The sequence below is a fragment of the Piliocolobus tephrosceles genome, chromosome 21, assembly GCF_002776525.5.
Source record: "Piliocolobus tephrosceles isolate RC106 chromosome 21, ASM277652v3, whole genome shotgun sequence".
NCBI classification, from domain to species: Eukaryota; Metazoa; Chordata; class Mammalia; order Primates; family Cercopithecidae; genus Piliocolobus; species Piliocolobus tephrosceles.
The window spans coordinates 15,943,325-15,956,487 of record NC_045454.1 but is presented as its reverse complement, the minus strand read 5'-3'; the positions used below and the strand labels follow the sequence as shown (position 1 = coordinate 15,956,487).

Genomic DNA, 13,163 nt, shown 5'->3' with positions numbered 1-13,163 from the left:
AAAAAAAAAAAAAAAAATGCATAAACTCTGTAGCCCAATTGCCTAGGTCTGAGTCCTGGTTCTGCTTCATATGAGCTGTGCCTCTGTTTCCTTCTTTGTTAAATGAAGATGAGAATAATAATGATTCTTGGAGTCACTGAGAGGATTAAATGAGTTATTACCTATAAACCAGCGATGCCATGCCTGGCACTTACTAAGTGTCTCTTATGTGTCAGCTATCATTTCATTATCATTGTGATAAGGAATAAGGAGGCCGGGCGTGGTGGCTCAAGCCTGTAATCCCAGCACTTTGGGAGGCCAAGACGGGCGGATCACGAGGTCAGGAGATTGAGACCATCCTGGCTAACACGGTGAAACCCCATCTCTACTAAAAAAAAAAAATACAAAAAACTAGCGGGGCGAGGTGGCGGGCGTCCGTAGTCCCAGCTACTCGGGAGGCTGAGGCAGGAGAATGGCGGAAACCCGGGAGGCGGAGCTTGCAGTGAGCTGAGATCCGGCCACTGCACTCCAGCCTGGGGGACAGAGCGAGACCCCCTCTCAAAAAAAAAAAAAAAAGGAATAAGGAGATAAGAACTCGGCAAGCGCACAGTTCCAGACCTGGCACCGAGCACTTGCAGAGATAATGAGCATCCCCTCCTTTGCCTTTTGTTTTGTTTTGTTTTGTTTTGTTTTGTTTTGTTTTGTTTTTGAGACGGAGTCTCGCTCTGTCACCCAGGCTGGAGTGCAGTGGCGCATGGTCTCTGCTCACTGCAAGCTCCGCCTCCCGGGTTCGCGCCATTCTCCTGCCTCAGCCTCCCAAGTAGCTGGGACTACAGGTGCCCGCCACCATGCCCAGCTAATTTTTTGTATTTTTTTTTGTAGAGACGGGGTTTCACCATGTTAGCCAGGATGGTTTCAATCTCCTGACCTCGTGATCCGCCCGCCTCGGCTGAGACGGAGTCTCACTCTGTCCACCAGGCTGGAGTGCAGTGGCGCGATCTCGGCTCACTGCAAGCTCCGCCTCCTGGGTTCACGCCATTCTCCTGCCTCAGCCTCCCTAGTAGCTGGGACTACAGGCGCCCGCCACCGCGCCCAGCTAATTTTTTGTGTTTTTAGTAGAGACGGGGTTTCACCGTGGTCTCGATCTCCTGACCTTGTGATCCGCCCACCTCGGCCTCCCAAAGTGCTGGGATTACAGGCGTGAGCCACCGCGCCCGGCCCCTTTGCCTTTTTTTAATCTCCCTGCCTTAGTTGAGCATTTCTGCCTCTGAGTGGGATGAGCATGCACCCTCCACGTCCGTGGTCATGTTTCATAGTGAGACAGGGTCTCACTGTGTTGCCCAGGCTGGTCTCGAACTCCTGAGCTCAAGCGATCTTCCGACCTTGGCCTCCCAAAGTGCTGGGGTTACAGGCATGAACCACCTCGCCTGGCCAGTTTGCAAATTTATTAAAGTGAATGTTTAGCAGTGCTTGAATCTTGAACTGCCCAAGCTTAGATATTGGACAAATACTCTTTATGGGAAAGAATAAAAATGATGCCTTCCCCAGGTGGACCCTCAGGGTGGCATTTGGACACTCCAGAAAGCATCATTGTTTAATCATCAAAATCCTGGTTACCATTTACTGGGGAGCTAGGGAGGAGGCCCATAAAGCAGGAGAAGGGTGGGTCTCTGCCAGCTAGGGTTATAAATAGCTTTGGGCCTTGGGGAGCCCCCCCCACTGGTCCACCCCACCCCTCTTTCCACAGCTCCTTCCCGCCTGACACGGGCTCTATGGCATTAGTCAGACTAATTAAGGACACAGAAGATGTCGGTGGAAAGACTCAGAGAGAAGTGGAGACTCAAGGAGAGACAAAGATGGGAAAGACAGCAAGAGATGGGGGAGAAAAAGGGATGGAGAGAGATGAGAGACAGCACTTGAGACCGTGACTCAGAGAGGTGTGAGGATGGTGGCTGCAGAAACCAGATGTGGGAGGACAGAGGCACAGAGACAGGGACAGGACAGACAGAGCTACAGAAGCAGGAAGGGGGTGTCACCGCTGAGAGGGACAGATGGAAGGAGGGGAGGCAGGGACGGTGGGGAAAATGAGACAGTTCTGGAGGAAGGCAAAGAGAAAAATCAGGAAACAGGGTGAAGAGAGACCAAGACATGAAACAGATTCAAGGGTCAGACAGCCAAGGAGAGCCGGCTGCAGACAGACCAAGGTGCACGTAGCGTGGAGGAGACAGACGCACCTTGGAGATGGGCTGTCTGAGGTCCCATCACTTATTTTCCGAGACTGGAAGCCTGGGAAGAGATGAGGTCCCTGGGGGAAAGAAGAGCTGGGTTTGAGGACTCCTGGTCCCTGAGGGAGGAGGGTTCTGAGTTTTGTTTTCTTATGTGGAGAGTTGGGGGTTGGGGGTTTGTCATTGTGACTTCCTGTCACAGGAAGTGGGGCTGGTGGGTTCCAAGCAACATCCTGCCCCAGGCCTGTCACAGACCAGAGGAGACCCCTGCACCCCACTTCTCTCCCGCCTCTCCTCTAACCCTTCCATCCCGGCTTGCCTCTAGGCTGTGCTCTCAGGAATTAGCCCCCAGGCCTCTGATCCCTCCAACCTGGGAGTCCAGTCCCCCAGCCCCCTCTTCCATTCGAGCGTTAGGGACTCCAGATTGCAGGCTCTCAGACTCAGCCTTCCCATGGACCCAGGCTCCTGAGCCTCCAATGCCTGCCCCCGCAAGGCTCCCGTCCTTGGGCTCCCGCCCCCTGGCGGGTCTCTGAAGGGCTCTTTGTGGCCACACAGAGGCCCCATTGAGCTGCAGAGGCCGGGATGGGGGAGGCTGTTTACTCACCTTCACACCTGGGCCAGGAATCTGTGAGTAACCACCCTGGGCCGCCGCCTCCCACCCTCCTAACCGCAGCCCCTCCTGTTCCCCCAGCCCTGCAGAGCCCAGGGAGATGGAAGACGTTGCCCGAGGGGCGGTGAGTGGACAGAGCAAGGGGTGAGGGGACTCTGGGGCTGTGGGTGGGGAAGTCTGTGGACTGAAGCCACCCTCCCCTTCCACAGGCCTCCCCAGGCCCCTCCCGGCCTGGCCTGGTTCCCGTCAGCATCATCGGGGCTGAGGATGAGGATTTTGAGAACGAGCTGGAGACGGTGAGTGGGAGATAGGGTGGAAAAGCTCTGTCCCAGGCTCAGCATCCCGCCCCAGGTCCCCTCCCACCCGCAGATATGTCTTCTCAGCCTCTTCCCACGGTTTGTCCCATCCTCTCATCTCCATGGTACCTCCCTCCTAACCTCACCGACCCCATACTCGGAGCCCACACAGCAGCATGGACGCCCACCCTTCTTACTCTTAACCCCATTTCTTATCATTGCTCTCTCCTCTCCCAGCAGGGACCCCAATTTCTTCTCTCCTAATTTCTGTCCTCATCATCCACCATTATAATATTAAATCTCATCCATTCTCCCTGACCACCTGCCCTTGCTGTCATCATTATTTCATGGACACTGTCACCACTCCCCACTTCCCAGGAGCTAACCCTGACTTGGATCCCTTGTGAAGTACCAGGAATGGGTAGGGTCAACCCCAAGGCCCCTCTTCTTCTCCTCATTGTACTCACCCCTGCCTGAACTCCCAGAACTCAGAAGAGCAAAACAGCCAGTTCCAGAGCCTGGAGCAAGTGAAGCGGCGCCCAGCCCACCTCATGGCCCTCCTGCAGCACGTGGCCCTGCAGTTTGAGCCAGGACCCCTGGTGAGGGCAGGGCTGGGTGGGCACAGGGAGGGGTGGGGCTGGGAAAGGCACAGCTTTTGGCAAATTAAACCAGCGAGCTAGTGCTGGGAGGGTCTGGAAAAGCAGATCTAGAAAACAGTGCCAGATCTAGAAAGAGAGAATGCCTTAGACAAGAGCTAGAAAGCATGCCACGTGACCTCAACAGGCTTACAGGTGCCCAGGGTAGATCTTAGTGTGCAGTGGGCAGGGTACACACGGCAAGACCCCGCAGAGCCACGGAGTCCAGCAGCCTGTGGCAGCGCCCTTCCGTGGACTCTGGGATACTGAATCCTTCTCTCCAAAGCCTTCTCAGCAGATGCCAGCACGCAGTCATTCAGGGTTGGTGCTTGGGAGAAGGCTGTTAGCCATCCCAGGTGTAGGGGGCACAGCAGGCCCTGATCCAGAAACAGGAAAACTACCACACACAGCTCACAAAAGAGACCACAAAAGTGTGGCTCCAGAAGCCTCCGTATGAGGCAGAAGATACCTGGGAGATATGGATGGACAACCGTGCCATCCAGAAACAGCTGCAGAGTCTAGAAAAACCAGCAGGTGATTTAGAAAGGGAGAGGCCACAGTGCTGGCTGGGAGTGGATCTGTAGACAAGGGTCTCGTCCCAAGAAGACCCAGTCCAGCCCAGCACAGGATAGGAGTTGGGGACAGCCAGGGCACTGCACCATGTGGACATGCGTAGTAGACTCCTCCAGAAAACGAGAAAATCGATAGAGTGGGGAGAAGCGCCCAAGGCATGCGGAAAGAAGAATACGTCAGCTGCAAGACCAGAGGCTGGTCATCCTGACACCAAAGCATCAGATATGCAGAAATTTAGGAAACTGCAGTCTTTCCCCCGTCTGCATTCTCTTTCCAGAAGAGTGGCTCCCTGCACAACCACATGCATGGAAATTCTGGCCCTCTGAGCAAGGGGGTACCCCATGCAAGCCTTAGGGTTTCTAGAACACCAGATCATGGACATCAGCCCAGGGATCGTGCTGACTACCATGTTCTTTTACAGATGTGGAAACTGAGGCCTAGAGAAGGTCAGGGACTTGCCTGAGGTGACCCTGGCAGCCTCTGGGCATTTTGAGGTTTATCCTCACACAGCTCCCTCACCCCATCAGCTTGTGGGGAGCCGATCAGAGATAGCTGTGGTCCCCTGGGCGGCTTCCTGTTGGCCTCTCTTAGAATTTTGCTATATTTGGGGAGTGTGGAGAGTGGATATAGATTTGTTAAAACTGTTTAAAGTGGAGAAGGAGGACCAGGCCTGGTGGTTCATGACAGTAGTCCCAACGCTTTGGGAGGCTGAGGCAGGAGGATGGCTTGAGCCTGGGAGGTCGAGGCTGCAGTGACTGCACCACTACACTCCAGCCTGGGCAACAGAGTGAGACCCTGTCTTGAAATAAATAAATAAAAGGTGGGGCCGGGCACGGTGGCTCATGCCTGTAATCCCAGAACTTTTGGGAGGCCGAGGCGGGTAGATCACTTGAGATCAGGAATTCGAGACCAGCCTGGCCAACATGGTAAAACCCTGTCTGTACTAAAAATATGAAGATGGGGCAGGCGCGGTGGCTCACGCCTATAATCCCAGCACTTTGGGAGGCCGAGGCAGGTGGATCACCTGACGTCAGGAGTTCAAAACCAGCCTCATGGTGAAATCCCATCTCTACCAAAATACGAAAATTAGCCAGGCACAATGGTACACGCCTGTAATCCCAGTTACTCGAGAGGCTGAGGCAGGAGAATCACTTGATCTTGGGAGGTGGAGGTTGTGATGAACCAAGATTGCACCACTGCACGCCAGCCTAGGCGAAAAAAAAAAAAATTAGCCAGGCATGGTGGTAGGCACCTGTAATCCAAGCTACTCCAGAGGCTGAGGCGGGAGAATTGCTTGAACCCAGGAGGAGGTTGCAATGAGCCAAGATCGCGCCACTGCACTCCAGCCTGGGTGACACAGCGAGACTCCATCTCCAAAAAGAAAAAGGAGAAAAAGTCCCACTCCCATTGGAGTGAGTTCATTTCCCAGATGAGAGCCCCCAGGAGCCAGGGCAGGTTGGAGTCCCCACTGTCACCCAGCACAGGGGCTGGCACTCAGGAAATGCGTGACAAATGACACAGTGAGCCCCACTTGTCCACCTGTTCTTTACAAGCCCTCAGTATGCACAGGGCACCATCTGGGACACAGACAGATCAACCTACAACACCCCTCAACGCACACAAACCCTTGAGCTGCTCAGTCTTTCTAGGCAGCAGAATGTAGTGGAGACAGGCTGCCTGTATTCGAATCCTAACTTTGCCACTTAGTAGCTGTGTGATTTTGGGTTTTATTTATTTATTTATTTCTGAAACAATCTTGCTCTGTCGCCCAGGCTGGAGTGCAGTGGCACAATCTCCACTCACTGCAACCTCCATCTCCTGGGTTCAAGCAGTTCTCCCTGCCTCAGCCTCCCAAGCAGCTGGGATTACAGGTGCCCACCACCACACCTGGCTAATTTTTTAGTTGTTTTATTTTTAGTAGAGACAGGGTTTTGCCATGTTGGCCAGGCTGGTCACAAATTCCTGACCTCATGTGATCCACCTGCCTCGGCCTCCCAAAGTGCTGGGATTGCAGGTGTGAGCCACCATGCCTGGCCTAGCTGTGTGTCTAAGCTTGAATAAACTTCTTGAGCTCCGTTTTCTCATCTGTAAAATGGGGATAATCACAGTCCCTACGCTTGAACACGTTAACGCACGTAGAGGGTGTAGAGCAGCATCTGGCATACAGTAAGCCCTCAGTATAGACAGTAGTAGTAGTTGTCATTGTTGCCAGGAGGAGACCATGATGAAGAACCACAAAGGACCACAGCACAGGATGGAAAATTAGAAAATGTGAATGGCGGCCCCAGGGAGCCTGCAGGGGAACCCAGGGCCTGGTGTTAGGGATGGAGGTCAGGGAGTGCTTCCCGGAGGAGGTGGCAGTTGAGTCCCATAACCATGGGGTGGTCAGGAGGCGGGGAAGGCCCTCTTCAAAGGGAGAGTGTGGTTTGAGGCGGGGTGGGGGAGCGGAGAGTCACACTGTGTGTCTCCCCCAGCTTTGCTGTCTGCATGCCGACATGCTGGGCTCACTGGGCCCCAAGGAGGCCAAGAAGGCCTTCCTGGACTTCTATCACAGCTTCCTGGAGAAGACAGCGGTGAGAGATCTTCAGGCTGCCCCAACCCCGCAATCCCTGTTTGGGCCTACAGAGTCACCATGAGGTCCCCAACCTCTGCCCTGAGGGCAGCTGCTGAGCCAGGCCTTCCCCAGCACCCTCACTTATGTCAGGGTTCCTGGCAGTCCTCCCGGCCTGCGTCTCAGCACACCAAGTCCTCCTCTTCACCCCATTCTCTCTCTTGAGCAGGTTCTGCGGGTGCCGGTCCCACCCAATGTCGCCTTTGAACTTGGTAAGGAGAAGGATGGGATGAGGGAGAGGTGTCTAGCAGGGACTACACCTCCCAGGAGGCCAAGGGGAGGGAGGCCGCACTCCCACGCTCTGCTCGGACAGCCGAGATCCATTCATTCCTTCTGGCAGCGGCCTCAGGAAGCGTGGCTGTTGGAGTCCAAAGGTGGGTGGGGGCCGTGGTCCAAGCCACCAGGAAGTGGACCCTAGCCCCCCATGTGTGTCCCTGCAGACCGCACTCGGGCTGACCTCATCTCCGAGGATGTCCAGCGGCGGTTCGTGCAGGAGGTGGTGCAAAGCCAGCAGACAGCCGTGGGCCGGCAGCTGGAGGACTTCCGCTCCAAGCGGCTCATGGGCATGACGCCCTGGGAGCAGGAGCTGGCCCAGCTGGAGGCTTGGGTTGGGCGAGACCGAGCCAGCTACGAGGCCCGGGAGCGGCACGTGGCGGAGCGGCTGCTCATGCACCTGGAGGAGATGCAGTGAGTGGGCCAGCCCTGGTGGGAGCATTGCCCCTCCCTAGCGCCGGGGCACCCCTGCTACCTCTGGCATGTTCCATGCCGTTTGTGGGTTCCCTCTTCAGCGTCAGGGTTCATTTCTTGGCACTGGGGCTCTTCCTCTGCCCTGGCATTTTAACTCACCTTGGATCTGAGTCTTCCCTTTCCAACTTTGGGGTTCCCTTGTCATTTCTGGGTCTTGTCTGTGATCTGGCACTTGGATCCCGTCCTCCTGGATGAGAGACCTCCCTCCCTCTTGTGACGGTCCTTCCCGATCCCTTCCGCAGTATCCCCTCTCTGTCTCTCTTCGCCCTTCCTGTCCCAGGACATCAACCCTGAGATGTGTCCTGGGTGGATGGGGACCCCAGACCTAGCAAATATGTCACAAACATCTCTCTTCCTTCTACAGACATACCATCTCTACCGATGAAGAAAAGAGGTGAGGGGGGCAGGGAGGGCGGCAGGGAGAGGTGTGCAGCCTCCTGGGTTTGAGGGAGGAGGGGGCTGGGGGTCTGGATTCCTGGGTCTAAGGGAGGAGAGGGCTGGGGACTTGGACTCCTGGGTCTGAGGGAGGAGGAGGCTGGGTGCCTGGACTCCTGGGTTGAGAGAGGAGGAGGCTGGGGGCCTGGACACCTGGGTCCTGGGTATTGGGTAACAGCCCTTGCCCCTGTCTTTTTGAACCCTCTCATCTCTCCTCAGAGTCTCACGGGAAGTAGTTGTGGGGTCAGGACGGGAAGGCCAGGCCTCTGCCTCTAGTGGCTCTGTGTGTGTGTGTGTGTGTGTGTGTGTGTGTGTGTGTTGAGCCCTCACTGTCCCCTCCCTACAGTGCTGCCGTGGTCAATGCCATTGGCCTGTACATGCGCCACCTTGGGGTGCGGACCAAGAGTGGGGACAAGAAGTCGGGGAGGAACTTCTTCCGGAAAAAGGTGCTTCCCTCAGTGCCCTGTCCTGACCCTTTCCTCTCCAGAGACGCGCTGGGAGCCCCATGACTCTGGACACCTTTCGTCAAATTCTGCTTGGTTGTTGTCTCAGAGATGCTCAGCCTGGTCTTCCTCCCCACCCTCTTGCAGGTGATGGGGAACCGGCGGTCGGACGAGCCTGCCAAGACCAAGAAGGGGCTGAGCAGCATCCTGGATGCCGCCCGCTGGAACCGGGGAGAGCCCCAGGGTAAAGCGGCTCTGGCCTCTGCCCTCCCCTGTCTTCCCCAGCTCTTCCCACTCACTGTCTCACTCTCTCTCATTTCAGTTCCAGATTTTCGCCACCTCAAAGCAGAGGTTGATGGTAATGGACCTGTAGCCAGAGCATCCATCCCTGGGGCCTGTGGGGGAGGGGGCTGGGGCCTGGACTCCTGGGTCTGAGGGAGGAGGGGCTGGGCCTGGAACCCTGGCTCTGAGGGAGGAAGGGCTGGGGGAGTTCCTGGGTCTGAGGGAGGGAGGGCTGGACCTGAACCCCTGGGTCTGAGGGAAGAGGGACTGGGCCTGCACTTGGCTGGGGGAGCTCCTGGGTCTGAGGGAGGAGGGGCTGGGGGCTCAGACTCCTGATTCTGAGGGAGGAAGGGCTGGGGGCCTGGACCCCTGGGTCTGAGGGAAGAGGGGCTGGGGGAGCTCCTGGGTCTGAGGGAGGGAGGCCTGGGGCCTGGACCCCTGGGTCTTGAGGGAGGAGGGGCTGGGACTCTTGGGTCTGAGGGAGAAAGGCCTGGGGCCTGGACCCCTGGGTCTGAGGGAGGGAGGCCTGGGGCCTAGACCCCTGGGTCTGAGGGAGGGAGGCCTGGGGCCTGGACCCCTGGGTCTGAGGGAGGAGGGGCTGGGGGCTGGGACTCTTGGGTCTGAGGGAGAAAGGCCTGGGGCCTGGACCTCTGGGTCTGAGGAAGGAAGGGCTGGGGGCCTGGACTCCTGGGTCTGAGGGCAGAGTGTATGGGGACTCCTGGGTCTGAGGGAGGAGGGGATGGGGGCTTCTGGGTCTGAGGCAGGAGGGGCTCCTAGTCATGGTGGGGAAGGGCCTGAGCACAGCCTCTTGCATCCCCCGGTTGTTGTAGATTTGAGTTACTGTTCTCTCATCTCCCTCTTTCTCCCTCACTGTCTCCCCAGCTGAGAAGCCAGGTGCTACAGACCGGAAGGGAGGCCTGGGGATGCCCTCTCGGGACCGGAATGTTGGGGCTCCTGGGCAGGACACCCCTGGAGTCTCTCTGCACCCTCTGTCCCTGGACAGCCCAGACCGGGAACCAGGTGAGAGTTTCCTGGGCCAGGGCTCCATGAGGCCCGGGGATCCAGGGTGGGGGTGCTGCCTGCCCCCTTGGCACCCCCAGATGGAAGCCACTCCTCAGCAACACCTCCCCTTTGCTCTTAGCATCCGCTCCTCCCTGCTCCTGGTCACCACTGTCATTCGTAACTTTCCCCTTCCCTCAGTTTGCCCTTTCCACGACTTTCCTCCCAGGCTGTGACCTCTCTGCTGGTGCCGTGTCTCCCACCCCCTTGGACTACGTTTTCCATCAGCCCTTCATTTTCCAGAACCTTCCCTGAGTACATGACCAATCCACCCTCTGAGCTGCATTGCTGGCCCCCTAGGTGGGAAGCCCACCAGCCCCTTGAGCTTCGTCCCTCACCGTCCTTACACCTCTGTGGCCTCAGGCCCTTGGATCTCTGCGTGGCCAGGCCCAGGCTCACACACCGGCTCTGCTGACTCCTCGTGTTTATTTAGTGTTTTGGATATGACTCCCCTTTATTAGCCTCCGTTTCCTTCTCTTTAAAGGAGTATGAGAGGGTGGGGAGGATGAATGGATGTGGAGGCAGCACAGAATTCAGGCCCTCCTGACCTCAGGGGGCTGCAGTCTGGTTGGGTGGGAGAGATGTTTGTGACTTATTTGCTAGGCCTGGGGTCCCCATCCATCCAGGACACACAGGGGCACCCACTTCTGTTGCATCTTCACGCCCCTGCCCCTAGTGGCCCACGGTCGTGTTCTCAGAGATCTTAACATCTTTCTGTCCCGTGCTGAAGTGCATTGCAGCCGCGTGGTGTCTGCCAGGCACTGGGTAGCTTTAGCCCCCACATTTCCAGGCCCCCAGAGTGTGGGTCTCATGGCCTCAGAGGCCTTCCAGCCAGCCCTGCTCCCTCCACCTCACAGGTGCCGACGCCCCCCTGGAGCTGGGGGACTTATCCCCGCAGGGCCCAATGAGCCTGGAGCCCCCGGCGCCCCCAGAGAGTACCGATGAGGGGGCCGAAACCGAGAGGTGCCCAGGCTGGGGTGCAGGGGTGGGGGCCGTGGCTTACTGGGCGCTAGTGGGTGGGTGCAGGGTCGCCGCTGCCATCTGTGCCTGCCTGTCCCAGCCTCTTGCTCCCCCTGCTCCTCTGCTGCTCTCTGGGTCTCACCATTCCTCTCCCTTCTTCTTTCCTTTTCTCATTTCCCTCCTGCTTCCTCATTGCCCCCCTTTCCTTTATCCTTACTTTTTCCTCTCCTCCTTCCTCTCCTTCCTTTTTTCTCTGATCTTTCTCCTCCTCCCTTCCTCTCCACCTCTCCTTCCGTCTCCTTTATTTCCCTCCTTTCTCACCTGGGTTTTCCTTCCCCACTTTCCATCCCCCTCCGATCTCCCTGCCACTTTTCATTTTTTCAGCCCTTCCTCCCCTTCTCTTTCAAGCCCCCCCACCCCCCCCGCCTCGCTCCTGCCTCCTGGTACCCATCCCTCAACCCCCCACCCCTCTGCTCTGTGCCCCGGGGGCCCTGTCCCCCTTACAGCTGGGGGGGCAGGCTCTGCCCCCTGCCCGTCCTTGTGCCGCTGCTTTGGGGACCCTTTGGTGGGTGTGGGGAGGTAGGTCGGGTGCCATCTGGGCCCACCTCTGACCCTGTGCCCCTCTCTCCCCAGAAGGTGGAAGAGGTGGGTGCCTGGGCCCTGGGTGGGGGAAGGGCTAGCCCCTCCCCCATTTCTCCCAGCCCCTCCCCTCTCCCCATGGCCACTCCCTCCCCTTCACTCCCTGTGAGGGGTGGGTGGGGACATCACCCTCCCAGTTGAAGAGCTAAGTATGGAAATCCTCCCTACCCCATAAATACCCCACTGTTGCCATCCCCCTGCCTCAGGGAAGGGAGGGGGTCAGTCCTATGCTCCATCCTGGGTTCCCCATCCCTTCTCCCATCAAATTTCAGTATCCCCCCACCGACACCCCCCACTACCCCAGCGCCCCTAAAATCCCACCACTCCTCTGACTCTCTCCTCTCTCTTCTGTTGCATGTTTGATCCCTGTCCTGGTCACCCCTGCTCCCGTCCTGGTCTCTCCCCAATCTCTGTCCCTGTCCTGGCCTCTCCCCGTCTCTGTCCCTACCCTGGTCTCTTCCCGTCTCTGTTCCTGTCCTGGTTTCTCTTCGTCTCTGTCCTTGTCTTGGTCTCTCCTTGTCTCTGTACCCGGCCTCTGCCTGACTCTGTCCTTGGCCTCGGGGTCCAGGCTATCAGGGCGTCTGGGGCGCTCAGAGAGCCTGCGGGTGAGTGACCGCCGCCGGCCTTCCCGGGGCAGCCTCGGGGCTAAGGGCCGGGGTGGGGGCCGCTCCCGGAGCGACGTGGACATGGACCCCAGTTCCGCCACGGCAGTGCTTGGCCCTGCCCGACGAGCCACGTATGTCAACCCTCTCCCTTCCCTCATCCACTAAGGCAGCCTGGAGAATCAGGGAGGGATTGTTATCAGAGTCACAGGAATGGGCGTTGGAGGCTGAGGTCATTGAGGCCAACTGTGGTCACAGACCTTGGAGGAGGAGGGGGTAGAATGCTTCTAGAGATCTGGGGACTCTAGTGTAGTCAGATCTAGAGACCTGGTCTGCTACACGGGCCACCCTGGGGGCATCGAATGCCAAGGCCGCTGACGGGGTTGAATGCTCTAAGAGGTTGAAGGCTGCTTCCTGGGATGGCCCAAGCTGGGGCCCTAACAAGGCTTCCGTCCACAGCCCTGAGCCTGGAGATGAGGGGGAGCCGGGGCGGTCAGGACTGGAGCTTGAACCAGAAGAGCCTCCCGGCTGGCGGGAACTCGTCCCACCAGACACCCTGCATAGCCTGCCCAAGAGCCAGGTGAAGCGGCAGGAGGTCATCAGCGGTGAGTACCACCCCCGTCTGCCCCACTGTGACCAAGGACACAGTCCAGCTCCGGCAAAGGCAAAGACAGGTGCAGAGACGTGTCATCTTGGTGTTATTTACCATAGGGAGAACTTGAAGGCAGCTTCCAATTCCCTCTTGTTCCAAGTTCAGATTGTTCCAACAGAGACCACTTCGATGGAATGTGAATGCCACTGTGGAAGGGACGTTTCCAAAAATTTCGAGTAGTGCAAGACAGTGCTGATGTTAAGAACACTGCATTTCTGGTGCAAGCCTTTATTTCCTTACTTGCGAAATGTGGGTACTAATAGTTCCTACCTCAGATATTGTCATGAAGATGAGATGATTTGTGTGAAATGTTTAGCATAGTGCTGGGCACAGAGGCAGACTAGTCTCGAACTCTTGGGCTTTATTATTTGGGCAGGGTCTCAGTTGGTCTCCAGGCTGGAGTGCAGTGGCGCAG

At 57.4% G+C, this 13,163-nt stretch overlaps 1 protein-coding gene across 5 annotated transcripts in view; it reads left to right on the top strand.

Moving 5' to 3' along the window:
• The window catches only part of ARHGEF1 (Rho guanine nucleotide exchange factor 1), a 24,817-nt gene that overhangs the window by 3,339 nt on the left and 8,315 nt on the right, over window positions 1-13,163 (top strand). For 2 of the 5 annotated variants that reach the window (XM_026447325.2, XM_026447328.2), the window contains exons 2-16: window positions 2,896-2,938; window positions 3,024-3,110; window positions 3,596-3,709; window positions 6,793-6,891; window positions 7,099-7,141; window positions 7,370-7,616; window positions 8,041-8,070; window positions 8,458-8,557; window positions 8,702-8,798; window positions 8,877-8,912; window positions 9,719-9,856; window positions 10,753-10,858; window positions 11,489-11,500; window positions 12,063-12,230; window positions 12,556-12,701. In XM_026447325.2, coding sequence (XP_026303110.1) covers window positions 2,915-2,938; window positions 3,024-3,110; window positions 3,596-3,709; window positions 6,793-6,891; window positions 7,099-7,141; window positions 7,370-7,616; window positions 8,041-8,070; window positions 8,458-8,557; window positions 8,702-8,798; window positions 8,877-8,912; window positions 9,719-9,856; window positions 10,753-10,858; window positions 11,489-11,500; window positions 12,063-12,230; window positions 12,556-12,701 — 1,447 coding nt within the window. In that variant the 5' untranslated portion in view covers window positions 2,896-2,914. The remainder of the gene's footprint in view (window positions 1-2,895; window positions 2,939-3,023; window positions 3,111-3,595; window positions 3,710-6,792; window positions 6,892-7,098; window positions 7,142-7,369; window positions 7,617-8,040; window positions 8,071-8,457; window positions 8,558-8,701; window positions 8,799-8,876; window positions 8,913-9,718; window positions 9,857-10,752; window positions 10,859-11,488; window positions 11,501-12,062; window positions 12,231-12,555; window positions 12,702-13,163) is intronic. The other 3 variants (XM_026447327.2, XM_026447329.2, XM_026447326.2) reach the window with 2 other exon arrangements.